Source organism: Hemibagrus wyckioides, linkage group LG28 (assembly GCF_019097595.1).
Source record: "Hemibagrus wyckioides isolate EC202008001 linkage group LG28, SWU_Hwy_1.0, whole genome shotgun sequence".
Taxonomy (NCBI): Eukaryota; Metazoa; Chordata; class Actinopteri; order Siluriformes; family Bagridae; genus Hemibagrus; species Hemibagrus wyckioides.
The window spans coordinates 17,712,130-17,739,726 of record NC_080737.1 but is presented as its reverse complement, the minus strand read 5'-3'; the positions used below and the strand labels follow the sequence as shown (position 1 = coordinate 17,739,726).

Sequence of the window (27,597 nt, the reverse complement as noted above, 5' to 3'; positions counted from 1 at the left end):
ACCACACAGGTAGGTCTACTGTCTCTGCTAAATTGCCCCATCATGTGAATGAGTGTATGCATAATGCTCTGTGATGGACTTAGCATCCCATCCAGAGTGTATTCCTACCTCACACTCACACTGAATGCATAGATGACTTTCCACTGAAGACATATTAAAAGAAAGCTCTGTCTGTGAATCCCTCACGCTGAATTCCCACAGAAAGAGGATTTCCTTGAAAATCGCTCTCTGGTGAAATTAGTGGCATTAATAAGCGGATATGATATATTTTCTCTGAAACGGACACAAAAGACTGAGATAGCGATCGCATAGATACTAAAGACTATAACTCTAACAATGTAAAGGCAATGAATATTTGTGTGAAGAATGGAAGCTGTTTATTGTTATCTGTTTTTGATCCCCCCCCTTATCTGTGCGGCTTAAGGCAGATTTTGAAAATCCATTAATACCTTGATGAATAAGAGCTTCTGACTTGTATGATTACAAGGGATTTGTTGTGGAAAAGAATAGGAATGTATAATAGCCGGTGTGGCGTACCAGAGATGCTGCGTTTCGGTGATAAGGTGTGCTCAAGCGACTCGGTTATGCCTCTCCTAACCCATGCACAGGTGATGTTTAACATCTTGCACTTTAGGCCACGGACCAGGTAAATCACGCCAAGGGTTTGTCACACACACACATACACACACTAACCTGAGTTTATCTCATTGAAGCACCGTGGTCACTTCTGACGCCCGTTATAGCCTCAACGAATCAAAGCTTCTAATGCCAGACAATTTATCTTTCTTCTAAAACCACAACAAGAAGGATTTCTCAGGGCCTCTGCACCTCTCATTTGATACAGTGAAATCTGATTTCATTTCGGGCCAAAGCCAGATTAGCTGAATCTCCTGTTCTCTCTAACACCTTCACAAAACTGGCCAGATTAGATGGGATTTTTTTTTTTCTTCAGCCACTTTATACTTTTTTTGTGCTTTCTGTATAGGGGGATTATGTTTTGTTTCCTTTCTTTAATCTATCGAGTAAATGGGGGTTTGACACGAAGCACAAGGAGCAGAGAGAGAGAGAGAGAGAGAGAGAGAGAGGAAAAAAGATTCAGTTCTATATGAAAGTCTGCTTCTTTGGAGTCCCAGAGCAGAGGAGCTCAGCAGACCATGGAGATGGGAGAAGAAGCTCACGTAGAGAAGAAGACGTTCGCCTTCAGCATTGACAGCATCCTGAGCAGGACGTTCGAGAGAAGTGACGAGAGCAAAGCCGGCACAGCTTCCGACTCACAACTCTCCACTAAAGATGGTCCAGATCTGGAGTCAGGAGCGACTACAAATCCCGTGGAGCCTCTTCATCATGTCTGTGTGTGCTGCTGTTACTGCTCCCACTGTGGAGAGATGCTCCAGGCTGATTACCTGCCTGCTATGTGTAAGTCTGTCTATTTAAATCTGATGAACTCGCCGTAACTCATTTTGAAGTTTTAACCTTCCACATAGAATAAAACCCTCATTTCAGCTGTCTCTAAAGCTTCTTCCCAAATCTGGGAAGAAGATGTAGTATTTCAATGGAAACCCACAGCATACACTAACATCTGCATCGTATTGAGATTTTAAATGCTGTTAAATGTTAATTTTATGCTATAAATATAGTTCTAAGTTTATTATTACATTTATTGACACCTCTCTAATTAGTTCACAAAGGCACTACTGTTAGTTTTAATAGTAATAATGTTATTTTAGCCCTGTCTCAGGTTTTATGTCAGTCAAATATATGTTAGTAAACTTCTTCACGTAGGTAGGATCTAACTAAGCTCAAGACACACTATGATGTCTGTTAGAAAGTTTACATTTATAAAAGATTGAATATAGGTTTTTTTTTTTAAAAAAATAAATGTAAATAAGTTTAACACTTGAATATGTAAGGAATAAAACACATTAGTGTGCTGTTACAGGACAATAATAAACGATGGAGTGCTGTGATGTGGTTCGATATCCAACAGGACGTTGCAAAGTTTTTTTTTTGTTTTGTTTTGTTTTTTTAAGGATTTACTTTCCTGAACCTTTTTGATATATATTTATACACACATTTAAGTGTTCCCAAAGGACAATCAAACGACCTTCAGTTATGTATATAGAGTCATGTGACGTAAAAAGTAAATAAACTTTATTTATGCACTTTATTTACTTTGAGAAACTGAAAAAAATGTAAAAAAAAAAAATAAATTAAATAAATAATAAAAAAAAATAAACATTAACAAAAAAAAAATTTTCTATTTAATAACAAACTCTTGTGTTGCATTTCAGCCTGTCAGTTTGCATGGAACAAGAGAGCGCTGACCGAACCAAGCCTGACAGAAGGTCAGAGGAGAGAAAGCTTCGGTCAGATCCAGAAGCGGATCCGGCGTCACCGCACCATCTTCACCGAGGAGCAGCTGGACGCTCTGGAGGAGCTGTTTGTACAGAACCAGTATCCGGACATACACACCCGCGAGCAGCTTGCTGAGAGGACTCACCTGAGAGAGGAGAGGGTCGAGGTGAGAGCTGGCTACATTTTCACATCTTCTTTTAGAAAAACTGTGCTGTGTTTAAAGGTTCTGTGAATAATCACGGTGATACGTGTTTAGGTGTGGTTCAAGAACCGCCGAGCGAAGTGGCGAAGACAGAAGAGACTACAGTTTAGTCTCCATGGGCAAGATGAATGGAAAAATGTCCTGCATGGTGACTGAAATGCTCTCACATGTGCATAATATGTGGCTTAATGTTTCTTGTATCTTGTGTATATATATATATATATATATATATATATATATATATATATATATATATATATATATATATATATATATATATATGTTTAGTCAAGTGTAAAGGTTTTTTTTCCACAATATTGTTTTAAATTGACAATAATAATACTGAAAAAATAATAATACTGTGCCACTATCTCGAAAAATATACTACATATGCACACGCCTGACCGTCACAGCCATATGTGATTCTTCCCCAAAGCTGAAAGCACACAATTGTACAGAATGTCTTTCTCTGCTGTACACTGTCAGGAAAAGGGGTACAATTATGTTCCCAAAACGAGTTATAAAGGTACAGCTAGAGGTACAAAACTGGACCCCAGCGATGGCCACTTGTACCTTAAAAGATACAGTTTTGTACCTTTCTTTCTGAAAGTGTAGCTTTACAATTTCATTTTACCAAAACAAATAAACCCAAACCTGTTCCAGCATAACAATGCCCCATGCACAAAACCAGCTCAGTGAAGACATGGTGCGTCAAGGTTGGAGTGGTAGAACTAGAGTGTCCTGCACAGAGCCCTGACCTCAACCTCAAGACATTTGGAGATGAACTGGACCTGTGCAGCAGGACCCCTCACTAAAGCTCTTGCAGGTGAATGAACACAAATCGCCACAGCCGTGCTTCAAAAATCTTGTGGAAAAGCTCACCAGGAGAGAGTGTGCAGATTATTATAACAACAAAAGAGAGAATAAATTTATTTTCAAGCACATACAGATATGACGGTCAGGTGTCCGCATACTTTTGGCTGAATAACATAGTTATGTTAACTAAAATGAATCCAGGACGCTAAAAAATTAAACATTGCTGTACACTGAAAGAACACTGATATATTAAGAAGATCTTAGGGTGAATAATTTACATATTTTAATCACATTTAGAAAATGTAGAGAATTGCAAACTTTTGTACTGTTTTCATTTTTGTTTTTTATCATTTTTGCTATTTTTATTTCTTGTCATAGGTAAAGAAATGTGTGTGAAAACCAATATATTAAATGTTTTATTAATAGAAAATACATCGATTTGTCTTTATTATGTCTCAAGACGTTGAAAACTTTTGCTGCAGAACAAACTTTCTTATTACTTTTATTGAATTTGGTTCGTCGGTCATTAGTTTTCAATTATAATTAACTAAGTAAAGTTAAATTTCTAGTTAATCTCTTAATTTGTGTAATTACACTGTTATAATGTATTAATATGCAATTATCGTAAAATAAATATACTCTCTGGTGAAGCACTAATCTAAATCACTTTAATTGTTTGACTAGATATCTATCTTTTTCTCTATCTATCTATCTATCTATCTATCTATCTATCTATCTATCTATCTATTTGTCTATCAATCAACAAATTTATTAATTTCACTTTTTAGATATCTATCTTTTTGTCTATCTTTTTGTCTGTCTATCTGTCTGTCTGTCTGTCTGTCTACTTATATAGCTGTTCCATGCTCCATCTATCTATCTATCTATCTATCTATCTATCTATCTATCTATCTATCTATCTATCTATCTATCTATCTATCTATCTGTTAGTATATCTTGGTCTCTCTGCCTGTCTATCTGTTTATCAATCACTTTAATCATTTGACTACTTAGATATCTATCTTTTTGTCTGTCTGTCTGCCTGGCTGTCTACTTATATAGCTGTTCCATGCTCTATCTATCTATCTATCTATCTATCTATCTATCTATCTATCTATCTATCTGTCTGTCTGTCTGTCTGTCTGTCTGTCTGTCTGTCTTTCTGTCTATCTTTTTCTCTCTCCTCTCTCTGCCGGTCTGTATGTCTGTCTATCAGTCACTTTAATCGTTTGACTATTTAGATATCTTATTGTCTGTCTTACTCTCTATCTGTCTGTCTGTCTACTTATATAGTAGTTCCATGCTCCAGTTATAGTAAAATAAATATACTCTCTGGTGAAGCACTATCTGGATTTAAAACCTACGGCATCATTGTGTTTTCATTTCAATCAATAAAATCAAAATCCAGAATGTTTTGTATTTCCTGTGTGAGATAACAACTTAAAAAGAAAATTAATGAATAACTCATGAATAAATAATCTCGTGATGTTTCTCATGTCATTTGACACCAAGCGCGTTCATTAGCCTGTAGGCGGTTACCATCGAACAACAACAAGGCAGAATTACAAATAGCTCATTATTTTCTTTATAGGCGCACTACATAGCGCATGAAAGACTGGGTTTAACACCCTAACTAGTGCACACTTTATTTAACACGAAGCTGTTTGGGATCCTGCCGCTAAGTTTCATTCACGCTAGCCGGCTCAGTGTGTATGCTAGTTCAACACAGCAGTAAGTAAGTAAAGAATTCATTCAGCTCTGATGTTATGGAAAATATTTAAAGTCATTTTAACAATACACAATAACAGACGAGTTAATAACATGTTATGAATGCTTTTTGGTTGTTATCCGTCAGTGACAAAGTTCATCTTGCTAGCTGTGAGCTTTCAGTATCATGTGAGCTAACGAGTCAGGAGAACTAGCTAACGGATATTATTTTTCTCCGAACATACAGCACAAAAATGTAATTTATTAAATACAAAAATGAATTCATCATGTTTTATGTATGAATTATGTTTTGGTTAGCGAATGCAGCTTTAGCTTACAATGTTGCCTTTCCAGCTCATATAATGTTGTGGTATTCGAAAGATGGTCAAAGTTAAGTGTAGCTAGGTAATTGTGTATAAAAAATAACTCAATTAATTAATGTTTGTTTAATGTGGAACAAAATCAGCTTCACTTTCTGTAAAACTGGCAAGCTAATCAGTGCTAATGTCTATTAAAGGAAAACTCATGAATACAAGGATATATGCAAAAAAGTGTCCTATCTATCTATCTATCTATCTATCTATCTATCTATTTAGCTGTCTGTCTGTCTGTCTTGTTCTCTCTCTGCCTGTTTATCTGTCTATCACTTTAATCATTTGACAATTTAGATATCTAGCTTTTTGTCTATCTTTGTCTGTCTGTCTGTCTAATTATATAGCTGTTCCATGCTCCAACTGTCTGTCTGTCTGTCGTTCTGTCTTTCTGTCTACTTATATAGCTGTTCTATGCTCTCTGTCTGTCTTTCTGTCTGTCTTTTTCTTTCTCTGCCTGTCTGTCTATCACTTTAGACATTTGACTATTTAGATATCTATCTTGTTGTCTGTTTTTCTATCTATCTATCTATCTATCTATCTATCTATCTATCTATCTATCCATCCATCCATCCATCCATCCACCTGCCTGCCTATCTTTTTCTCTCTCTGCCTGCCTGTCTGTCTGTCTGTCTGTCTGTCCGCTTGTAATTATTTATATATCTCTCTGTTTATCTGTTTGTTCTTGTACATGTCGTTAGAGCCACCCTAAAGTTAAGGTTTTTCTCTTACAAGGTTGTCATGTCTCGGTCAAACTCCGCCTCTCAGAAAGCAAACATGAACCCATCGAAGCTGTCTAGGTCATTAAAAGCCAAAGGGCTGAAAGACATCAGGATCGATGAAGAAGTAAAGATCGCTGTGAACATCTCGCTGGAGCGGTTCCAGTACAGCGACCATAGAGGTTTGTTCAGTCTAACTGGATCAGAACGGCACCATCAGGAGCCAGCACTTTTGCTTTTTAACTCTTTATCTAGTTTGACTTTAGCAGGAATGTATAAGTATGAGTTTCTAAAAGTTTCAGATATTTGATAAAACAACAATTAAGCTCATGTTTATTAGAATTCTTTTTTACATTTTATAGCTTATCTTGTGATTAGTAACACTGGTACATTTCATGCTGCATTTAGTGAATTTTCAAGTTTATAATATTTGGGGAGATTCTTTCTGGAGTTGTCAGTAAAATATCTACTCAGTTGAGAAATTGCAGCTCTTGAAGCAATTCAGGCCTAACCCTTACCCCAAGAAGGAGATTTGCATAAATGGAAATGCAAAAAAATAAAACCTCATCATACCTTTAAAGAGCACAGACAGAGTACAGGATCACTCAAGAGCAATGTACACTACATTGCCAAAAGTTTTGGGACACCCCTCCACATCATTGAATTCAGGGGTTGGGCTCGGTCCCTTAGTTCCAGTGAAAGGAACTCTTAATGCTTCAGCTTCATACCAAGACATTTTGGACAATTTCATGCTCCCAACTTTGTGGGAACAGTTTGGGGATGACCCCTTCCTGTTCCAACATGACTGCACATCAGGGCACAAAGCAAGCTCCATAAAGACATGGATGATCGAGTTTGGTGTGGAGGAACTTGACTGGACTGCACCTCAGTGTACCTGAGTCCTGACCTCAACCTGATAGAACACCTTTGGGATGAATTAGAGTGGAGACTGTGAGCCAGGCCAAAACTGGGATGTTGCCCTTTACATGCACATGAATGTAATATAGAGTTTCCCTGCTCTTTGCAGCTATAACAGCTTCAGCTCTTCTGGGAAGGCTTTCCACAAGGTTTAGAAGTGTGTTTATGGGAATTTTTGACCATTCCTCTAGAAGCACATTTGTGAGGTCAGGCACTGATGTTGGACGAGAAGGCCTGGCTCATCCCAAAGGTGTTCTATCAGGTTGAGGTCAGGACTCAAAGTGTTTATGATGTTCAAAATATTTTGATATGAAGCTGAAGCCCAACCCCTGAAAAACAACACCTGAATTCAATGATCTGGAGGGTTGTCCCAAAACATTTAGCCAATATACAGGTTATATACAGTATATACAGGTTTTTAATGTACGTTTCTTTCTTATATACACATAGAGCTGGAGTTTCCTTCTTCACTGACCAGCACAGAGAGAGCGTTTATACATCGCATTGCACAATCCCTGGGTTATGTTTCAAAAAGCAAAGGGTAAGTGTAGGTACCTGAAATTTCTGTCCAAATAAGACTAAGTTTAATGTATTACTACTTGTTCTGTTACAGTAAAGGAATACACCGTTTTCTCACAATATGGAAGAAGGATCGTCCGGAGTCAGGGCACTCCATTATGACCTTTAACCTTACCCACAATTCCAAGCATGTGATTCAAAACCTGCTGCAGAGGTTCCCAATTACTAATAAAGAGCGCACTGATCTGCTCCAGCACACTGAGAGAGGGCTCACTGTTCTTCCAGAAGCTGCTGGTAAACACTTCAACGTCTTTCCACCTGCCTTTTTACAGCCGAAGATCTTAAGATCTTCGGCTCTAGGAGTGGTCCAAGTTAAGAAAATAATAGCAAAAAATGAGACAGAAATACAATACAAATCATTAATATGTAAAAAATAAAAATATTAAAATATAACCAAAAACATTTTTAATTGTTTAAAAAAATAAAGAATAGAAATATTATTTATTATTAATGTATGAATGAAAATAATAATATATTAAAATAATTAAAAATGCTAATAATAAGAGATTAGGAAGTGTATGTTCATCCACCGACATGAGAAAATATATATATATTTTTAACATGAAACATTTTCCCCAGGTAATGGAAAAGACAAGACCAGCACGAGGGGCCAGCTGAAAAACAGCCTCCCTCAGGTCCCTCCGATGAGAAGCCCCTCTGTCCTGGAAAGCTTTCGGCGAGCGCTTCCTGTCTATGAGAGGCAGGAGGAGATTGTGACGACCATTAAAGAGAACCAGGTGGTGCTGATCGTGGGTGAAACAGGCTCAGGAAAAACCACCCAGGTGAAGCGCACATGTACAGCTGTGTGGAGCGAATTAAAAGAGTGCTTCAGAAGCACTAGCAAACAATAAGCTGTCCTCTTCGGCACGTGTCTCCTAGATTCCTCAGTTCCTGCTGGACGACTGCAACCAAAAGGGAAATCCCTGTCGCATCTTCTGTACGCAGCCCAGGAGGCTGGCTGCCATCGCTGTGTCGGAAAGAGTGGCGGCAGAGAGAGGAGAGAGCGTCGGCAAGACTGTCGGTTATCAGATCCGGCTGGAGGGCAGGTAGAATGACCAGAGACTTTTCAGTGTATTTATGTTTACTTTTCATTAATTTGGATGGCTAGTGTAAACATGAACTATGAGGAAAAATAAAGAATCTTTATACATTTATCCACTTATTCATCTATCCATCCATTCTTCTATCTACATTTTACATCTGTCTGCTTCAAGGCAGTCCATCTATCCTTTTCATTTAGAACATCCATCCATCCATCCTTTTCATTTAGAACATCCGTCCATCCATCTATATTTTTCATTTAGAACGTCCATCCATCAATCCTTTTCATTTAGAATACCCATCCATACATCCATCCAACTATCCTTTTCATTTAGAATACCCATTCTTCCATCCATCCATCGATCTATCTATATTTTTCATTCAGAACGTCCATCCATCTATCTTTCCTTTTTCATTTAGAACATCCATCTATATATCCTTTTCATTTAGAACATCCATCTATCCATCTATCCTTTTCATTTAGAATATCCATCCATCCATCCTTTTTATTTAAAACATCCATCTATCCATCCATCCATACATCCTTTTCATTTAGAACATCCATCTATCTATCAGACCGTCCATGTTATCCATCTTATTTAGAAAAATAAGCAGAAAATAACCCTCACTTAGCATTATTATTTCTGAACTCTCTGACTTATTGATTTTTATGTGAGATGTCTTCAACATTCTGAATATAAACTGCACAAAGTTTAAATGATGATCAAACCATGTTCCTTTGTCCAGGGTTTCTCCCATGACCCTACTGACTTTTTGCACAAGCGGTGTGCTTCTCAGAACACTGATGGCCGGAGACAGCGTCCTCTCCACTGTCACACATGTCATTGTGGTAAGCACACATTTTAGATTATTCACCGGGATGTTTCTTTAACCGTTGATACAAAACATGCAGGTTTAATGCGTCTGATTAAGACTCATCTCGTAAAGGTGTGTGCTCACACGATTGCACCATCGCACCAGGCATGTTTGTTTTTATTTCATGGGTGTGCCATTTATATGGAGTGGCCAAATCAAATAACAAATAGAACTTAATAATGGAATAGTACTACCTATAACACTTAGAGAGTGTATATTTATTTTTTGACACAGTATTGGTTTAACATAATTGATGTGTCTTAATGCAATTTAAGGAAGCACTGCTTTACCTTCATTAAAAAACATCCTTCACTGTTTTGAGTGTGCATCTACCTTGCGTTTTCTTAGGACGAGGTTCACGAGCGGGACGGCCTGACCGATTTCCTCCTGACCAAGTTGCGGGACGTGTTGCCGAAGATGCCGTCTCTGAAGCTCATTCTCTCCAGTGCTGCCCTGGATGTGGATCTTTTCATCAGATACTTTGGCCATTGTCCAGTTATTTACAGTGAGTGAAATAAATGAACTTCCAAATGCTTTTTCTCCATCACCCGCAGAATCCCAGACACTGCCTCCAGGGACACCAAAGAATATTGTCACCATCTCTGAATTTTAAATACGTTGAAATGAATCTTTCTGTGTTTTTCGTTATACTCTACATGGTCGAATGTTTTAAAAGATTTCTTTGTATGCTGTAGTTAAAGGACGACCATATGACGTGAAAACCCTTTTTCTGGAGGACATTTTGCGAAGCACCGGCTACACAAACAAGGAGATGGCCAAATATAAGGCAGAGATACATAAAGGTTAGTTATACACATTAAGTTAACTTTCTGTTTGTTTTTAAAAATATATTTGTCCATACCTCTTTTGTGTAAGTAAAGTAAAAGGCACAATATATAATGAGCCTAGAACAATAAATCATGTAACACTTTTCTAAGAGTATCATTAGTTCATTTTAAACATTTCCTGACTCTATTTCTGCTCACTTATTTATTGACTCTTATTTTATTATTTTTCTTTTTCATAACTCATATAAAGGACATGGATGTTTAGCTGCCAGTAATATACACTATATTGCCAAAAGTTTTGGGACGTCTGCCTTAACATGCACATGAATGTAATATGGAGTTGTCCTGCCCTTTACAGCTATAACAGCTTCAACTCTTCTGGGAAGGCTTTCCACCAGGTTTAGGAGTGTGTTTATGGGAATTTTTGACCATTCCTCTATTTGTGAGGTCAGGCACTGATGTCTGGCTCACAGTCTCCACTCTAATTCATCCCAGAGGTGTTCTATCAGGTTGAGGTCAGGACTCTGTGAAGTTCCTCCACACCAAACTCTCTCATCCATGTCTTTATGGACCTTGCTTTGTGCACTGGTGCAGTCATGTTGGAACAGGAAGGGGTCATCCCCAAAACTGTTCACACAAAGTTGGGAGCATGAAATTGTCCAAAATGTCTTGGTTTCTTTCACCGGAACAAAGGGGGCAAAGGGGCAAAGCTCAACCCCTGAAATGCAAAAGCTGAATCCAATGATTTGGAGGGGTGTCCTAAAACTTTTGGCAATATAGTGTAAATGCATTTTGGAAATGGTTTCAGTGATTTTGATTTAAAATTTTTAGCAATGCCGTCTACACAGTCATTCATTTATGTCCCTGTGTGTATGTGCTTTCTGCAGAAGCAAAGCAGCAGATGTCTCTTACAGAATGGTGTGAGGTAAAAGCAGGCATATCACGACAAGAGTCTCAGAGGAAACTGCATTCTGCCAGCGTCCTGCAGGACACTGACCTGCTGGACAATGGAGGGGACAGTGTCTTTAGCCAGATGGTAATTTTTTCAGCAAGCTCAGTTTTTTTTCCCAGAAGATCTCAGTCAGTAAATCATGATAGCAGAAAAATGAATTATTTTTGTTTGTATTTCCAGAGTGAGAAAGATGTGACGTCTCTAGAGCCGTGGCTGCTTAGGGAAATGGACAACTGCATCTCAAGCATCTTTCTGCAGCAGGACGCTGATGCCTTTGTGCAGCTTTTTAACCTGATTGTCAACGAGAACGTCAGTGGTACGGTGCTAATAGACTCACTCGCACATACACACTGCTGTCAGCTTTAACAGCTATGTGTTCATCTGCTTGAGCTTGTGTCTCTTCCAGTGGACTACAAGCACAGTGAAACGAGTGCCACGCCTCTGATGGTGGCTGCAGGGAGAGGCTTTCTCAGCCAGATGGAGCAGCTTTTCAGCATGGGGGCCAATGTGCACCTTAAAGCTTCTAATGGCTGGTGAGGGCAGAGCTGAATTTGGATGTAAATATAGTATTACATTTTCATTTACAGCAATACTATACATTAGTGAGGTACAATAAAAGTTCATCTAACAGGGGAAACAATTTTTTAATGTATTCAGATTAGTGAATTCAGGAAGTTATTTCATGGATAATGTGTATATGGAACAACACACTCAGTGTCATTCTGTTATAGTTATCACCCTATGAAAGATTCTACACTATATTGCCAAATGTCTGCCTTCACATGCACATGAATGTAGTATGGAATTGGCCCAGCCTTTGGAGCTAAAACAGCTTCAACTGAAGGCTTTCCACAAGGTTTAGTAGTGTGTTTATGGGAATTTTGACCATTCCTTTAGAAGCGCATTTGTGAGGTCAGGCACTGATGTTGGATGAGAAGGCCTGGCTCGCAGTCTCCGCTCTAATTCATCCCAATGGTGTTCTATCGGGTTGAGGTCAGGACTCTGTACAGGCCAGTCAAGTTCCTCCACACCAAACTCACTCATCCGTGTCTTTATGGACCTTGTGTGCAGTCATGTTGGAACAGGAAGGGGTCATCCCCAAACTGTTCCCACAAAGAGCATGAAATTGTCCAAAATGTCTTGGTATGAAGCTGAAGCATTAAGAGTTCCTTTCACTGGAACTAAGGGGCCGAGTCCAACCCCTGAAAAACAACACCTGAACTAATAGATTTGGAGGTGTGTTCCAAAACTTTTGGCAATATAGTGTAGATTATAGTTATGCTGTCCTTTTTGTCCCTCATGTTATAGCAGCTATAAGCAATCATTCCCTCTCTATCTTTTTCAATTTACTTTAGACTTGAAGTCACCAAGAAACCATAAAGCACAACACATCTGTCCTGATGATATCAAAACATATATAATGTTACAGATTTATCTCTGAATTTAACAAAGAGCTGACACTGGAGACTCCTTCCATTCATGTTAAATGAACATCTCCTTAAAGGAAGCTTCACACTTAATGTTCTTATTTAGGGCTTATACCTAATATTGCATTCAGAACTACTGACATCACTCAGCACCTTCTGACCAATCAAAATCGGGTGCTTAACTGTGATGTGGTATAGAAAGGGTAATAAGTGTTGGATGTTGTGTTTTATTTATATCAGGACTGCTCTTGACTGGGCTAAACATTTCAACCAGACCGAAGCTGTAGATCTGCTAGAGTCACACATGTGAGTATTTCATCAGTGTTTCAACAAACGAAAATAAGTGCATGTTGGTGTTCATCTGATTATAAAACCAGAAAAAGTAGATCTCATTAGCTGTAATAACTCCTATCATTTTGCACCTCTGTGCAGCTCGTCTCTGGAGGCGGGTCAGCTGGACGAATCGTCCCTGGTGCAGTCACACAGCGGAGAGCTCAGTGCTCAGGACCAGGAGCTGCTCAAGGCGTACCACCACAGCTTTGATGATGAGAAGGTGGACCTGGACCTCATCATGCACCTGCTTTTCAACATCTGTCAGAGCTCTGATGAAGGTGAGAGTAAGGATGAAGATCTGGGATTTGTTTTTCGGCGGGTCATGAAGACATGCACTATTTGTCATAGTGTCAACACACACACACCTGGAACATGATAGCAACCTCATACAAAATGTATTTTTATAGCTTATATCTGTTCTTTTACTGGTTTCAATCTGGGATCTGTGCATTTTAAGACTGTTTCTCTTCTCTGCCCCTAGGTGCAGTCTTGATATTTTTGCCAGGATATGATGAAATAGTCGGAATGCGAGACCGCATTCTTATTGACGATAAAAGATTTGCAGATCATCAGCACAGGCATGTTATGTTTCATGCTTCACTTCAATGCAATATGCAAAGGTTTATTCATTTTATTCGTTCGTTCATGCATAATTTACTCTTAATGTTATGTCCTTTTTTTGTTTCAGGTACCAGGTGTTCACCCTACACTCTAACATGCAGACTGCAGATCAGAGGAAAGCTCTGAAACGACTTCCATGTGGGGTTCGCAAAATTGTGAGCGCACTTATTTAATTTCGGACGCTTCTTCGTGTTAATGTTTTTTCTCACTGTTTCTTATCTTCTGTGATTATTCCTTTTTTCTCCCCCCTGTAAGATTCTGTCGACTAACATTGCTGAAACCAGCATCACCGTCAACGATGTCGTCTTCGTTATCGACTCTGGCAAGGTCAAAGAGGTAAGACTTTATACAATTCCGTTAAATATAAAGCAACTTGCTGGGTTACGTCTCTAATTTATTTTATTGTGTGTGTGTGTTTTCGTGACAGAAAGCTTTCGATTCCCTGAATCATGTGACCATGCTGAAGATGGTGTGGATATCGAAAGCAAGTGCGCTACAGCGTAAAGGAAGGTGCTGTGACATTTTAATATAATCACAACAAATTTCCTTGTCTGTAATGTTAACGCTGTTAGACACACAACGTCCTTTAACTACCAGGCGTAGAACCCAAAACCGAGCCTTCCCAGGTCCAGCCTGTTTCTAGCAAAATGGTTGAGATGCCACTCCAAACACTTGGAATACCAATACAACTGCCTAGAAACACCCAATCATCACAGGTAATGGACTGCAATAACACTTTGCATTTTATGTCTGTTTTTCTCTGTGTTTAAGAGCGGGACGTTGCAGACCAGGAATCTGTTTCCATCTGTTCAGCCGGCTGCGCTTCAATAACATGCTGGAGTATCAGGTCCCTCAGCTGCTGCGTATGCCCCTGCAGGTATGTTCTCACACATGTACCCTCTACATATTTCCAGGAGTTACACACAGTTGGGTCCATCGTTAATAAATAAGTGAGGAAATAATAGTTTTTGATCTCTCCCCTCTGTCTTTGTTTTAGGAACTCTGTCTTCACACTAAACTTTTGGTCCCTTTTACCTGCTCCATTGCCGAGTTCCTTGCCAAAGCCCCAGAGCCACCACACCTGCTCACTGTCAAGAGCGCTGTGCAGATGCTTAAGGTATTAACCTCAATTATTCATTAAAATAGCTTTCCACACTGTCCCACTGTACTGAATTATTATCTGTGCTATTAAAGGTAATCTGAAATGTATATCAAATTCTACATGTTTATTTTAAGACCATAGATGCCATGGACTCATGGGAGGACCTGACCGAACTGGGGTACCACCTAGCCGACCTCCCCTTGGAGCCACACCTGGGGAAGATGGTGCTATGTGCAGTGGCGCTGAAGTGCCTGGACCCGATTCTCACCATCGCCTGCATGTTGTCCTACAGGGAACCGTTTGTGCTTCCAGCTCAGGCTTCACAAAAACGAGCCGCCATGCTGTGCAGGAGATCCTTCTCTGCCAACACCTTCAGTGACCACATGGCTTTGCTCCGTGCTTTTCAGGTCGCCACATTCTTTACCTTCACAGTTTACCTTACAAAATACTGTGGGTTTGTGATCTTAAGATGATTAAGGCTCATTTGGAAGGCGGCTTTATTTTAAGTTTTGTTATTATGGACAAATGGAAAGAGTTTCTAGCTATAATTTATGAAAGAAATCAGAACAATGGAGTACATAAAAAATCCAATATTAGGACATGGCTGAAATATTGGAACCGTCTGCTGTTAGCACAAACGGCTTGTTAGTGTATTACAAAAGCAAGAGTTATTATCATGCGTTTCTGATGTACGAAGTGTGTTTCGTATCTCAGGCATGGCAGAAAGCCTGTGGTGATGGCTGGGAGAGGTCTTTCTGTGAGAAGAACTTCCTGTCACAGGCTACAATGGAAATTATAATCAAGATGCGCACCCAGCTGCTGGGCCAGCTCCGTGCCATAGGTACACCAACAACCCTCCAGGAGCCAATCAGAGGATGATTCCAGCTCTGAAAAATAAATATATATTGTGGACTGGGACTAAAACAATGAATCTTGTCTTATCATCCAGTATTGATATGACCTGTTACACAACACCACTGTTACTCATTGTAGCTTAACACACACTCTGCCTTTCAGGTTTTGTTCGCGCTCGGGGTTGCAGCGATATCCGGGATGTAAATATGAACTCTGAGAACTGGGCAGTAGTGAAGGCAGCGCTCGTATCAGGAATGTACCCTAACCTGATCTACATAGACCGTGACAAACAAACACTCCGAGGAGCCAAAGAGAAGAAGGTTCGCTTCCACCCTACATCCACCCTGAGCCAACCCCAATACAAGAAGGTCGGTTTCAGCAGTCATAAGACAGCCCACTTTCTTTTAAATGCTGTTTTTTCTTATTTGTTGGATGTGTGCAAGTGTGACTTAATATGTCAAATGTCCTTCTTCAGATCCCTCCAGCTAACGCCCAAGCAGCAGCAGTTCAGTCTCTACCTACAAACTGGCTGATCTATGATGAGATGACACGAGCACACAGGATAGCCAGCGTGCGCTGCTGCACTGCGGTCACTTCTGTCTCCATCGCTTTGTTTGGTGGGTGTTCCAAACTGCCCAGCACAGCACTTCAGGAACCTTCTTCACCCCGAGGTAACCCACTATCGCCAAAGTAATTGAGCACTTTTAAACATATACCTGTTTTGGCCATATAGACGTCCTGAATGATTTCAGAGAAAAATTTAATTCACATAATTTTTTTTTTACTCAAACATGTGTTTGTGTGCATTCCTAGTGGTAGATGATGCTCTGTGTGAGGACAGTGACAGTGACTGTGAGACCCGCTCCACAGATCAGCTGGCTCAGATGAAGATCGACGAGTGGCTTAACTTCAAACTGGATCAGGAGGTTTCTTTCTCCGTTTTTCTTACTGATTCTTATTTCTTTGCTCTTTGCTAATATCTAGAATGTGTAGAAGGTTTTCGTTCCTTTCCTTGCCTCTCTGGGAACATACCAATACTTTAAAATAGTTCAATATTAGAATTCTTTGCACTTCAGAGAATTTAATCTTTTTTTCTTCTTGCTAAAGATGGCGTCCATGGTGTTCCAGCTGAGGCAGCGTTGGCATAGCCTGTTCTTGAGGAGGATCCGTTCCCCTTCTAAGCCGTGGTCCCAGCTGGATGAAACGACCATCCAGGCCGTGGTGTCAGTGCTGAGTAGCGAAGAGCAAGTTTCTGGCCTGCTGCAGCCCACGGGTATCGGCCAGAGACCCAAACCCATGAGTCCAAATCGGTCAGACAGCGGGAAGAGTAAAAGTGGACACAGGAGTGCCGTGGAGCAGAGCCATGAGGCTCCCACACCAAATAGGTAAGACTTCCAGGAAGACACAATACTCATAATGATGGACATTTTGTAAAATACAACATTCCCATAATTGTTTTTGTTGTTTTTTTTCCAAGGTCTCCTAAAGTGCCGACTGCTGTCTCTCAGTCTAAGAGCCATAGAGATAAAGGTGCTGTCTTTTCCAAACGTTTAGCTGATGACCATCTCCCAGTAAAGCCAGACAGCCCCAGCGTATCCAGTCCTAGTGCCAGTCCCTCATCCACTTCCTCAACAAAAGAACTGGCTGCTCTTGTGTCACCTTCACCTGGGGTGGGTGAAACTTTCTCACTTTTTATTTATTTATTCTTCTTTTAATTGATTAAACAAGTGATGCATATTTTAAAATACTAAAAAAATGAATTAAGATGTCACAATGAAATGCATATCTTTCAGTTTAAAAGTAAAGAAAAATGCAAGAAAATTTTCTCTGAACTGTTACATATGCAAATATCTGTTCAGGAGGGTTGATGGCAGGTTGTAATTAGATCCGATAATTCAATTCAGTTTTATTCATATTGTAGTGCTTTTAATGATATCCATCATCACACTGAATAAATAGTGGAATATTGATAATAACAGTACACAATACTAGGAGTAATCATAAAAAGAGAGGAAATGGATTAACCAGTTTGGAATAGAAGAGCCATCTCTTCACTTTAATACATCTATAGATTTCCTTTACCTTAGCATAGACTCTTCTATGTATAATATTGAATCTATTCCAGGTTTCCAAGTCACCGTCGCCAAGGCCCAGATCATCAGTGCGTTACTTTATCATGAAGAGCAGCAACCTGAGGAACATAGAGCTCTCCCAGCAGAGGAGCATCTGGTCCACTACGCCCAACAGCGAGCACAAACTAAACCGAGCTTTCCAGGAGAGCAGCGCCGTCTTCCTTATCTTCTCTGTGCAAGGCTCCGGACACTTCCAGGTACGTCAATCGGTCATCGCTGTAATGAATTTAAACCTTCAGTAGCTTAAAAAATTATTTAGAAATTCTGTTTGACTTATTTTTATGTTTGAAAATAGCTAGTCCTTCTCCTAATCGTGTACTAATCACGCACAGGGTTATGCTCGGATGTGTTCAGAGATTGGTTCAGAGCGCTGTAAGGACTGGGGTGCAGCCGGGCTGGGAGGAGTATTTAGTGTGGAATGGATCCATAAAGAGAGCATCTCTTTCCAGTTCACTCACCAACTCCTCAACCCCTGGAACGACAACAAGAAAGTGCAGATCAGCCGGGACGGACAGGTGGGTCACGATCAGACGAGGTCCTGGTTGTTCCTAATTTCAAACCGCTCACTACAAATCTTAAGAAGGTGGTCTTTTAGACGGCAGTGTTACATCTTAAGTTAAGGAATAATGTTGGCAATAACAGCAAGCTATTTGATAATGCTTTAATCATCTAAGCTGCTGGAGGTTCAACCAACAGCACTCATGAAAAGGCTTTCTGTCTGCCATGTATGATGCTTATGTGAAGGCCTTGTGGCTTTATGTGTTGTATTGTTGAGACTCATGATTGAACTTTTCTTTGACAGACCGTCATGTTTCAGCCTGGTCCTACTGTAAAACATGGTTAAGAACCGGAGTTATGTACCGGAAACGCTATTGAATTTCATTAACATTGTCATATAATACCAGACTCTTTACATTCGCTCTGAAAGGCCACTGAATTCAGAGCTTTATGATATTTGAAGCGGTGTAGGTAAAGTAGAAACACAAAAGAATGAAGAATTAAGATTGGCCTATTAAGAATTAAGTGCCCTTTTTGAATGTCAACCAGTTAGGGCTGAATTCTCAATGGATAATTCATTTATTATTGCTAATAGCATGAAGTGTTCTATGTCGATAGCCCTATAACAGATGATGAGTAAATAAAAGTACATTAAGAGAGTTAAATTAAAATTAATGGGTTGAATTAGATGAGAGTTTATCCTCATATGCACATTCATGCAGTTATCCAGTCAGCCAATCACGTCGCAGCAACTCAACACATAAAGTCACCTAGACACAGAGCTTCAGCTAATGTTCACATCAAACATGAGCAAAGAAAAAGATATGACCGTTGAATCCTCGTGCTCTTTTCTGAGTTTAACACACAATACAGTCTAGAGTTTGCACAGAATGGTGCAAAAAACATCACTTAAGTGGAAATGCCACAGGCTGACAGATATGATTTGTTTATGAGAGAGATCAGTGACCAACGCAGTTTTGGAGATGCTCTGATCCAGTGGTCTAGCCATCACAATTTGGCCCTTCATCAAACTCAAAGCTCAAATCCTTATGCTTGTCCATTTTTCCTGCTTCTAACACATCAACTTTGAGGACAAAATGTTCACTTGCTGCCTAATATATCCCACCCACTAACAGGTGCCATGATGAGGAGATCATCAGTGTTATTCACTTCACCCGTCACTGGTCATAATGTTATACCTGATCAGATTTTATGTTGTTTAGGAGCTGGAGCCTCAGACTGGAGCACAGCTGTTGCAACTCTGGAATCGCTTCTCCATCAAACAGCAGCACGAGGTATGCAATGTTCCCAGAAAATCATTTCTTTCTTTTTTTTTCTTCTTTTTTTTAATAATGTAAAATTTCTACATGTTAAACTTTGTGTATTGATTTATCGAGTCAGTGCCATTTAACAAAACCTGTCCCAGAATGGTCTTGATGGGTGAACTTTAGCTAATTACATTCAGCCTAACCTTCTCTTCTTTTTTCTTTTCATTCTCCAGGTGTGAAGAAGGATGGCTGCAAAACTTCTGACCTTTGACCTCACATACCTCATCGGTCAGCGAAATGGCGCAGCGCCGAGACCCAAAAATGTCACCTCACTTCCCGTCTTTTCAAAAAATATAATTAAGGTGGTCAGAGAGTGTCCTGTTGATACTCAAGAGCCATAGATATTCCACTGTGTGATGAAACTTTAACACTAACATTAACTTTAACAACCGTTTACATCCATCCCATAATTAACAGTGTTGGTGTTTTTCTCTCGCATGGGGCCAATTGTTTGTTTTTCTTCTTCTTTGTTTTTTCTTTTTTAAATTGCACTATTTTCCTGATGTTCCCCTGCTGTCAGGTTTGCACAGACGGATGAATTAACACTATGTTCATGTTGTTGAGTTATTTTTATTATATAATGTAAATTCTACTTAACTGTCTATAGAAGGGATTCTTCGTGAAAGAGCGATCAGTTTAGACGAATTTCTCTCCAGATTCCACAAACGGCTTCTCTCTCTCTCTCTCGCGCTCTCTCTCTCTCTCTCTCGCGCTCTCTCGCTCTCTCTCTCTCTGGTTTCAATAAGAATTGAGGTGGAAAGAGAAGTCAGGCCAGTAAATACACGATCATTTTGCCCGTGATCTTAAGAGAGCTGTCATTTGGTCATTTCTTATGATCATTTGCTGGCTCAGATTATTATTCCGTTTTGCACTAAAACGAAGTAGCTGTAATGTTCATCACTGCATGGTTTTATGTCAGATTTGGCGTTATGAATCTAATCTCTGAAGACAATAAACAAGTTCGTGTTTCACCCCTTTTTTTCTTTTCTATTTTTCTTAATAATGTGTACATCAGATATCGACAAGACCAACGCTAAAACAGTTCAAGAGCAGTTTTATTGGCTATATACTATATTTACATTCTGTGTAGATCGGTGTACAGTGCATATTTCCATAGAAGCAGTTCGACATGCTGCAGCGCTCTTGCTGCACACGGTGAAGATTAACACAGCAGGGACTCATGGTGTGTGTTTCAGAGCAAACAGATCTGTGGTGTAAGTCAGTAAAACTTTGTGTGTGTGTGTTTAGTATGGACTGCGTGCCCTGCCAGGATGGAGGATGTGCAACAGCAACTCTCCCCGTGACCCGCCCAGGAAGCTGTTTCTTTCAGCCACATCTTCTTGTTCGCTCTCCTCCATGCAGTCTGAATCCAGCCTACAGCCATCTGTATACACACACACACACACACACACACACAGATAAATTGATAGGACAGGAAGAAGGTTAGTACACAAAACTAATGGTATAGAATGGACAAAGCATACTAATGTTATACTAAAACTTTATGTATATGGAAAATGAGAATATTATCATAATTATTAATTATCCAGTGTATATAATACAGTCTAAAATACTTATCTCTTAGTATATAAAAATCTATATGCTTAATATAGAAAACTTGATATATAATATATTATTTAATAATCCAAAATACTTAGTTTTTTTCTACCTTTTTATATTATAAAATTTATTTAGTTCAATTATAGAAAATGCATGGGGAAAAAGACATGTACAGAAAGGTCACCTGAGTCGCAGCAAACCCCAGGCGTGGCGCAGCGACCCTCGTCGGGTCCGCACGGTTTTCCTCCAGACTCGCATGGTGACAGCAGATATTCTTCCTGCAAACAGCGAGCCGTCGCCGGAGATCCGATCAAGCAGCCCAGTCCTTCTCCACAGCAGATATTGGGGCCGTAACACCGGCCCTTATCTCCGGGACCACACGCCATACACTGGACACAGCGATCAGACCAGATAATGCTGTACAACATGCTCCATTTCATGATCTGTGGCTTTATTAGAACTTCGAAATCTTTTTACACAGCATGTAGACAACAGGGCTGAAGTTTTACTAAGAAAGTTTTAAAGAGAAACTCTAGGAAAAGTCTTTTAACTGATATTGATGTGTATTGTAATGTTTTAAAAGCTCTTGCATTATTTGGCCTTTTAATATAAGAATAAAATCAACCAACATAAAATGTCGATTTAATGATTTAGTACAGACACGTTATATCAGATAAATATCACAATACGAATTAACAAATGATCCATCGATACATCCCTGGAGCGTAACTCACCTGCCTGGGGACGGCATCTGGGAACGAGCGCTTCCCGCCTCTGGGGCAGTTCTGGATGTAGCACGCAGAGGAGAGCGAGAGAACCATGAAGGTGCAGAGGAGAGAGATCACCCATGTTGCCATTGTCACGTCTCGAAGGTCTGAGGTCTGACTCTAGCTGGACTTTTCCTGCTTCTCCGTCTCGTCGGTGTTCACAGAACCTTCAGTATTTATATCAAACGCCAATCACTGTTGCCATTGGATACTCCCCCTCCCACCTCGTCACCTTGTCCTCCTGAAGTGGTCCCTCAGTGCCAACAATGGATGAATCGACTCATTCAAAAAGAAAAATAAATAAATGGACACTTTCAAAGAAAAATGGAGCGATTTAATTCCAACCTTTTCATTCAATTATCACATTATTATTCTTCTAAAAAAGAAAGGTAAAATGGACAGAAGGTGAATTTAACCAGTCCGTTCCTCTTTTTCGAGTCTCGTTCCTGTATTTGAGTAAGGATAATGTCATTATTCATTAATAGGATTAGTAAGTAGGTGTAGATATGTGAAATAACTAATTATCTTTTTGAACTTCTAGACATTTTAAAGTACAGATCTCGTCCAAGCTAATTCTATGCATAATTCATGGCTCTGTAGGATCCTCCAGGTCCTTCAGTACTCATAGGATGTTTGCCCATTTGTTTGTCAGCCCAAGGTCAGAAGAGCTGGAGGGGAGAAAGGGGTCACGTGAATAAACAGGCTTTTTAGTTTTCTATATCTTTAAGTAGACAACACTGGGTTTGGGTTTGTGGTAAAGAAATGATGATTATTTAGAAATCACACACACACACACACACACGTTTTGAATAATTAAAGTGTACGTGTCTCGTGTGACTAATGTCACTTGTGACGTGTTTAAACGTCACAACTAACTCAGACGGAGGCAGAGACAGATAATCAGACTGATTACCCATCTTCCACTGTAAACAAATAATTCTTAATAATTTGTCCAGGGTTGATGTGTTCATCAGTAGACTGGGTTATAAATGTGTAGATGGAGTGTCATTTAGAGAAACTGGAAACAAATCTGTAAAAATTCTGCCTTTTTATTTTTGTGGATTTTAAAAAATTGTGATTGAGATTCATACAAAGGGGAAAGATAGAGAGACAGATAAAATGAAAGACAGACAGAAAGACAGACTTTCTTTCTTTCTTTTTCTTTTCTTTTCTTTTCTTTCTTTCCTTATTTCTTTCTTTCCTTATTTCTTTCTTTCTATCTTTCTTTCTTTCTTTCTTCCTGTCTCTCTTTCTGTCTCCGTCTTTCTTTCTTCCTTTCTTCCTTTCTTTCTTTCTTTCTTTCTTTCTTTCTTTCTTTCTTTTTCTTTTTCTTTTTCTTTTTCTTTTTCTTTTCTTTCTTTCTTTCTTTCTTTCTTTCTTTCTCTTTCTTCCTTTCTTTCTTTCTTTCTTTCTTTCTTTCTTTTTCTTTTTCTTTTTCTTTTTCTTTTTCTTTTTCTTTTTCTTTTCTTTCTTTCTTTCTTTCTTTCTTTCTTCCGGTCTTTCTTTCTTTCTTTCTTCCTGTCTCTGTCTTTCTGTCTCCGTCTTTCTTTCTTTTTTTCTTTCTTTCTTTCTGTCTATCTGTCTGTCTCTATCTGTTTTTCTTTCTTTCTTTTGTATTAGGTATAAAATGTGCCTCACTTCTTTTATTTGAAGTCTGAAATATCAAAAGTGTTTATAAACCTGTCATGTGTGATAAATACCATGAACCGGATCATTTACACTCATTAATAAAGCAGCATAGAAGGACACCCTTTTTACCACCTGGATATAAATCTCAGGGACAAAACAAGCAATAATTCCCTGAGCTGGTCTAACCTACCTCCTGTTAGTTTCAGAAGAAGGAAGGAGAGTGATAACGTCCAGCATAAAGGGAATTAAGAGCAAAAGTACTCCATGTATCTCAGGACAATGATAATGATCATCTCCAATTCAGCTGCTCACTTCTCAGGACTTTTTGAGATATCAGTCTGAGTGTGCGGAATTAGTTGCGTCAGAAATTAATCAATTATGCGCACAAACAGATGCATGTATTATTCTAATTGATCCTAGTTCTCATGCATCGCATCTAACGACTCATATCGATGCGAAGCAGCAACAACCTGCAGGATTCAGTGTAACATCCTAATGTGATTTTTTGGTCATTTTATCATTCTGCAATTGCTCAAAAATATCCTAATGAGGAACACATTGAAGCAATCAGTTCCTCCCTCCAGCCTTAATTATGTTTCATAAACGTGGCACATACAGTAGAGTGAAGCGAGAGCTGAGCATTCATATTAAGAAGCTGATCAACACAATCAGCATCAGGCCACAACAAGCAAAAACACAAACAGAGAAAGGGCCAAAGAGTCAGGTGTTCTGCGTGGCAGATAGAAGGAACTCCACGTTTCATTGTGTTAATGGATTTCGATCAAATTATAAAACTTGGAATCAGCAGAATCTGCTGTACTGCATGGCTACTGAAGAAGACAATCTGGGCCCAGTTTTTAAAATTGTAAAGGCATAACATTATGAGCACTGACAGGTGAAGTGAATAAGACTGAGTATCTCCTCATCATGGCACCTGTTAGTAGGTGGGATATATTAGGCAGCAAGTCAACATTTTATCCTCAAAGTTGATGTTAGAAGCAGGAAAAATGGACAAGCGTGAGGATTTGAGCGAGTTTGATGAAGGGCCAAATTGTGACAGCTAGACCACTGGATCAGAGCATCTCCAAAACTGCAGCTCTTGTGGGGTGTTCCCGGTCTGCAGTGGTCAGTATCTATCAAAAGTGGTCCAAGGAAGGAACAGTGGTGAACCGGAGACAGGGTCATGGGTGGCCAAGGCTCATTGATGGACGTGGGGAGAGAAGGCTGGCCCGTGTGATCCGATCCAACAGACGAGCTACTGTTGCTCAAATTGCTGAAGAAGTTAATGCTGGTCCTGATAGAAAGGGGTCAGAATACACAGTGCAGGACGGGTCAGGGCTGTTTTGGCAGCAAAAGGGGGACTAACACAATATTAGGCAGGTGGTCATAATGTTATGCCTGATCAGTGTAGAAATCAACAGTGGCACGGTGTGATGACGTTAATTATTATTAAATATATATAATTATTTAAAAAAATAAAATAAAATACCTGGAACTGGTATCACTCCATGGATTTAAAGTCCAGTATCACTCCTAAACTCACACACTCAGACTTGTTTTTCAGAAATAGGTATTTCGGCACATTTAAACATAGAACAGTTTTCGCTTATCACTTTAAGTAAAACATTTTTGATCCTTTTGTACGATATTATTTTATAACGTCGTTTTTGTTAAGGATAAATCTGGCGCTTTATCTGGAGCTGACAGTAGAGTCTATAATGTGAGTGTAGAATACAAATCTAATAATACAAATCCGTACACATGGAGAAAAGGCTGTTGTGTGCCAAGTTAACAAAAGGAAAGAACATCGCTACTTGATCTTCAAGGTCACCTGTGACTCAGACACTGCTGCTGGTCAAAGCTGAAAGAAAGAAACTTGTCTCACACACACACACACACATATATATATATATATATATATATAAACTGTACATCAATCAAGCATAACATTATGATCACCTGTCTAATATCATGTTGGTCAGCATTTTGCTGCCAAAACAGCCCTGACCATGCACTTTCTATCAGGACCAGCATTAACTTCTTCAGCAATCTGAGCAGCAGTAGCTCCTCTGTCCTCTCGGATCACACGGGCCAGCCTTCACTCCCCACGTCCATCAATGAGCCTTGGCCGCCCATGACCCTGTCTCCAGTTCACCACTGTTCCTTCCTTGGACCACTTTTGATAGATACTGACCACTGCAGACCGGGAACACCCCACAAGAGCTGCAGTTTTGGAGATGCTCTGATCCAGTGGTCTAGCCATCACAATTTGGCTATAATATATATATATACATATATATTATAAAATGAATGAAATAGCCTTTATTTGTCACATACTGTATACATTACAGCACAGTGAAATTCTTTCTTCACATATCCCATCCTTGGAGGTTGGGGTCAGAGCACAGGGTCAGCCATGATACAGCGCCCTTGGAGCAAAGAGGGTTGAGGGCCTTGCTCAAGGGCCCAACAGTGGCAACTTGGCGGTACTGGGGCTTGAATCCCCAATCTTCCAGTCAACGACCCAGAGCCTTAACCACTTGAGCCACCACTGCCCCCATAATGTAATGTAATATATAAATAATTTAGTCTTAGAATTGCAGTAACTAAGACTAATGAGTCTTGATGTATCAACCAAATTAAGGTAAATGTCTTAACATATGACTTCTTTATTATGATTATTATTGCAGACATTGGTGATTTGTTCACTGTTGATTCTCAAAGTTAATAATAATTAAGAAAGATCACTGCTGTATGTACTGAGGATTTTCATTCAGGATAAAATGTAAAAGGTCAACATGTTCCTTGTGTCGCTTTCTCTCTCTCTCTCTCTCTCTCTCTCTCACACACACACACACACACACACACCACAGTGCTCTTCAGGTGATTATTTCGGCTGCCACAGGTTTAACAATCCATTTCCTCCAAGGACAAGTTGCTCTCTTCACATTTTTCTTTCTTCCTTTTCGCTTTTCACTCTTCGTTGTATCCCTTTTCAATGGCATATTCATGTTCACGTCACTCACACACTTCATACCCAAACCATCTAGTATTTCTGGCAAAGGCTTAAAGGCCATAAATCATATGTCATTTAGATTTTCAGTGCCATGCTCTCCCTCAGGGTGTAGTTAAGAGTTATCACTGGAACATCCACTTTAGATAACATCCTAGAAAACATCAGATCTATCAGTAGGTCAATTTAACAGCCACTTTTATAGCTTTCTATAAAATAGAATCTTATTTGCAGTATTTAAGTTTATTTATGTTATATAAGTGTAGTAATAGATGGTTGTAAACAGATGTGGTGTTATTTAACAAAAAAGAAAAGGTATGATTGTTGATTTGGTGATGTTTTCTATAAGGGGGTTTAATTTTTATGGAAGTAGTCTATTAAGGTTCAAAGTTCATCATTTAAAGACCATCTTGTAACAAACATATCTGATGGAAATTAAACAAACAAAAAAAAAAGAAATACATTAATTATATCACAAGCCTTAAGACTACATTAAGCCTTACAATGACCAATAACATTATGACCACCTGCCTAATATTGTGTTGGTCCCCTTTTTGCTGTCAAAACAGCCCTGACCCGTCCTGCACTATGTATTCTGACACCTTTCTATCAGGACCAGCATTAACTTCTTCAGCAATTTGAGCAACAGTAGCTCGTCTGTTGAATCGGATCACACGGGACAGTCTCCACTCCCCACGTGCATCAATGAGCCTTGACCGCCCATGACCCTGTCTCCGGTTCACCACTGTTCCTTCCTTGGACCACTTTTGATAGATACTGACCACTGCAGAGCGGGAACACCCCACAAGAGCTGCAGTTTTGGAGATGCTCTGATCCAGTGGTCTAGCCGTCACAATTTGGCCCTTCGTCAAACTCAAAGCTCAAATCCTTACACTTGTCCATTTTTCCTGCTTCTAACATCAACTTTTGAGGACAAAATGTTCATTTGCTGCTTAATATATCCCACCCACTAACAGGTGCCATGATGAGGAGATACTCAGTCTTATT

The 27,597-nt window shown here is 39.5% G+C and overlaps 3 protein-coding genes across 5 annotated transcripts; 2 read left to right on the top strand and 1 right to left on the bottom strand.

The window, feature by feature from the left end:
• Nucleotides 1–541: 541 nt before the first annotated feature.
• LOC131348698 (homeobox protein goosecoid-2) lies at nt 542–2,713 on the top strand. The gene is made up of 3 exons (XM_058383832.1): nt 542–1,416; nt 2,292–2,521; nt 2,612–2,713. The coding sequence occupies exons 1-3, from the start codon at nt 1,155–1,157 to the stop codon at nt 2,711–2,713; spliced, it is 594 nt and encodes a 197-aa protein (XP_058239815.1). The 5' UTR covers nt 542–1,154.
• A 2,260-nt stretch (nt 2,714–4,973) lies between these two features.
• ythdc2 (YTH domain containing 2) lies at nt 4,974–21,005 on the top strand. 3 transcript variants are annotated; one of them, XR_009203932.1, is made up of 32 exons: nt 4,984–5,108; nt 6,187–6,352; nt 7,539–7,629; nt 7,702–7,901; nt 8,247–8,449; nt 8,547–8,713; nt 9,456–9,558; nt 9,933–10,089; nt 10,280–10,387; nt 11,260–11,408; nt 11,505–11,640; nt 11,731–11,857; nt 12,992–13,057; nt 13,184–13,362; nt 13,566–13,662; nt 13,773–13,860; nt 13,961–14,041; nt 14,133–14,215; nt 14,477–14,582; nt 14,703–14,822; nt 14,942–15,214; nt 15,522–15,648; nt 15,825–16,030; nt 16,138–16,333; nt 16,476–16,588; nt 16,770–17,047; nt 17,140–17,332; nt 17,788–17,991; nt 18,127–18,309; nt 19,516–19,587; nt 19,794–19,922; nt 20,869–21,005. XR_009203932.1 is itself a non-coding variant. In XM_058383206.1 (31 exons), the coding sequence occupies exons 2-31, from the start codon at nt 6,193–6,195 to the stop codon at nt 19,797–19,799; spliced, it is 4,272 nt and encodes a 1,423-aa protein (XP_058239189.1). In that variant the 5' UTR covers nt 4,974–5,104; nt 6,187–6,192; the 3' UTR covers nt 19,800–20,591. The 3 variants fall into 3 exon arrangements, 2 of the variants coding, with proteins under 2 accessions (XP_058239189.1, XP_058239188.1); XM_058383206.1 differs by lacking the exon at nt 20,869–21,005 and having other exon boundaries at nt 4,974–5,104; nt 19,794–20,591; XM_058383205.1 differs by lacking the exon at nt 20,869–21,005 and having other exon boundaries at nt 19,794–20,591.
• On the bottom strand, nt 20,674–22,246 carry LOC131348362 (vasotocin-neurophysin VT 2-like). Its single transcript, XM_058383212.1, has 3 exons — nt 21,915–22,246; nt 21,365–21,569; nt 20,674–21,004 (listed from the first exon to the last, which is right to left on the bottom strand). The coding sequence occupies exons 1-3, from the start codon at nt 22,035–22,037 to the stop codon at nt 20,865–20,867; spliced, it is 468 nt and encodes a 155-aa protein (XP_058239195.1). The 5' UTR covers nt 22,038–22,246; the 3' UTR covers nt 20,674–20,864.
• Nucleotides 22,247–27,597: the final 5,351 nt, after the last annotated feature.

Excerpts from the sequence above, each read along its gene's own strand:
- LOC131348698 (XM_058383832.1), top strand. The coding sequence starts at position 1,155 with ATGGAGATGGGAGAAGAAGCTCACGTAGAGAAGAAGACGTTCGCCTTC. Across the intron at positions 1,417-2,291 it reads TGATTACCTGCCTGCTATGT|CCTGTCAGTTTGCATGGAAC; the intron begins GTAAGTCTGTCT and ends GTTGCATTTCAG. Across the intron at positions 2,522-2,611 it reads TGAGAGAGGAGAGGGTCGAG|GTGTGGTTCAAGAACCGCCG; the intron begins GTGAGAGCTGGC and ends ATACGTGTTTAG.
- ythdc2 (XM_058383206.1), top strand. The coding sequence starts at position 6,193 with ATGTCTCGGTCAAACTCCGCCTCTCAGAAAGCAAACATGAACCCATCG. Across the intron at positions 11,858-12,991 it reads CTTAAAGCTTCTAATGGCTG|GACTGCTCTTGACTGGGCTA; the intron begins GTGAGGGCAGAG and ends TATTTATATCAG. Across the intron at positions 14,042-14,132 it reads ACTCTGGCAAGGTCAAAGAG|AAAGCTTTCGATTCCCTGAA; the intron begins GTAAGACTTTAT and ends TTTTCGTGACAG.
- LOC131348362 (XM_058383212.1), bottom strand. The coding sequence starts at position 22,037 with ATGGCAACATGGGTGATCTCTCTCCTCTGCACCTTCATGGTTCTCTCG. Across the intron at positions 21,570-21,914 it reads CAGATGCCGTCCCCAGGCAG|TGTATGGCGTGTGGTCCCGG; the intron begins GTGAGTTACGCT and ends CGCTGTGTCCAG. Across the intron at positions 21,005-21,364 it reads TGGGGTTTGCTGCGACTCAG|ATGGCTGTAGGCTGGATTCA; the intron begins GTGACCTTTCTG and ends GTGTGTATACAG.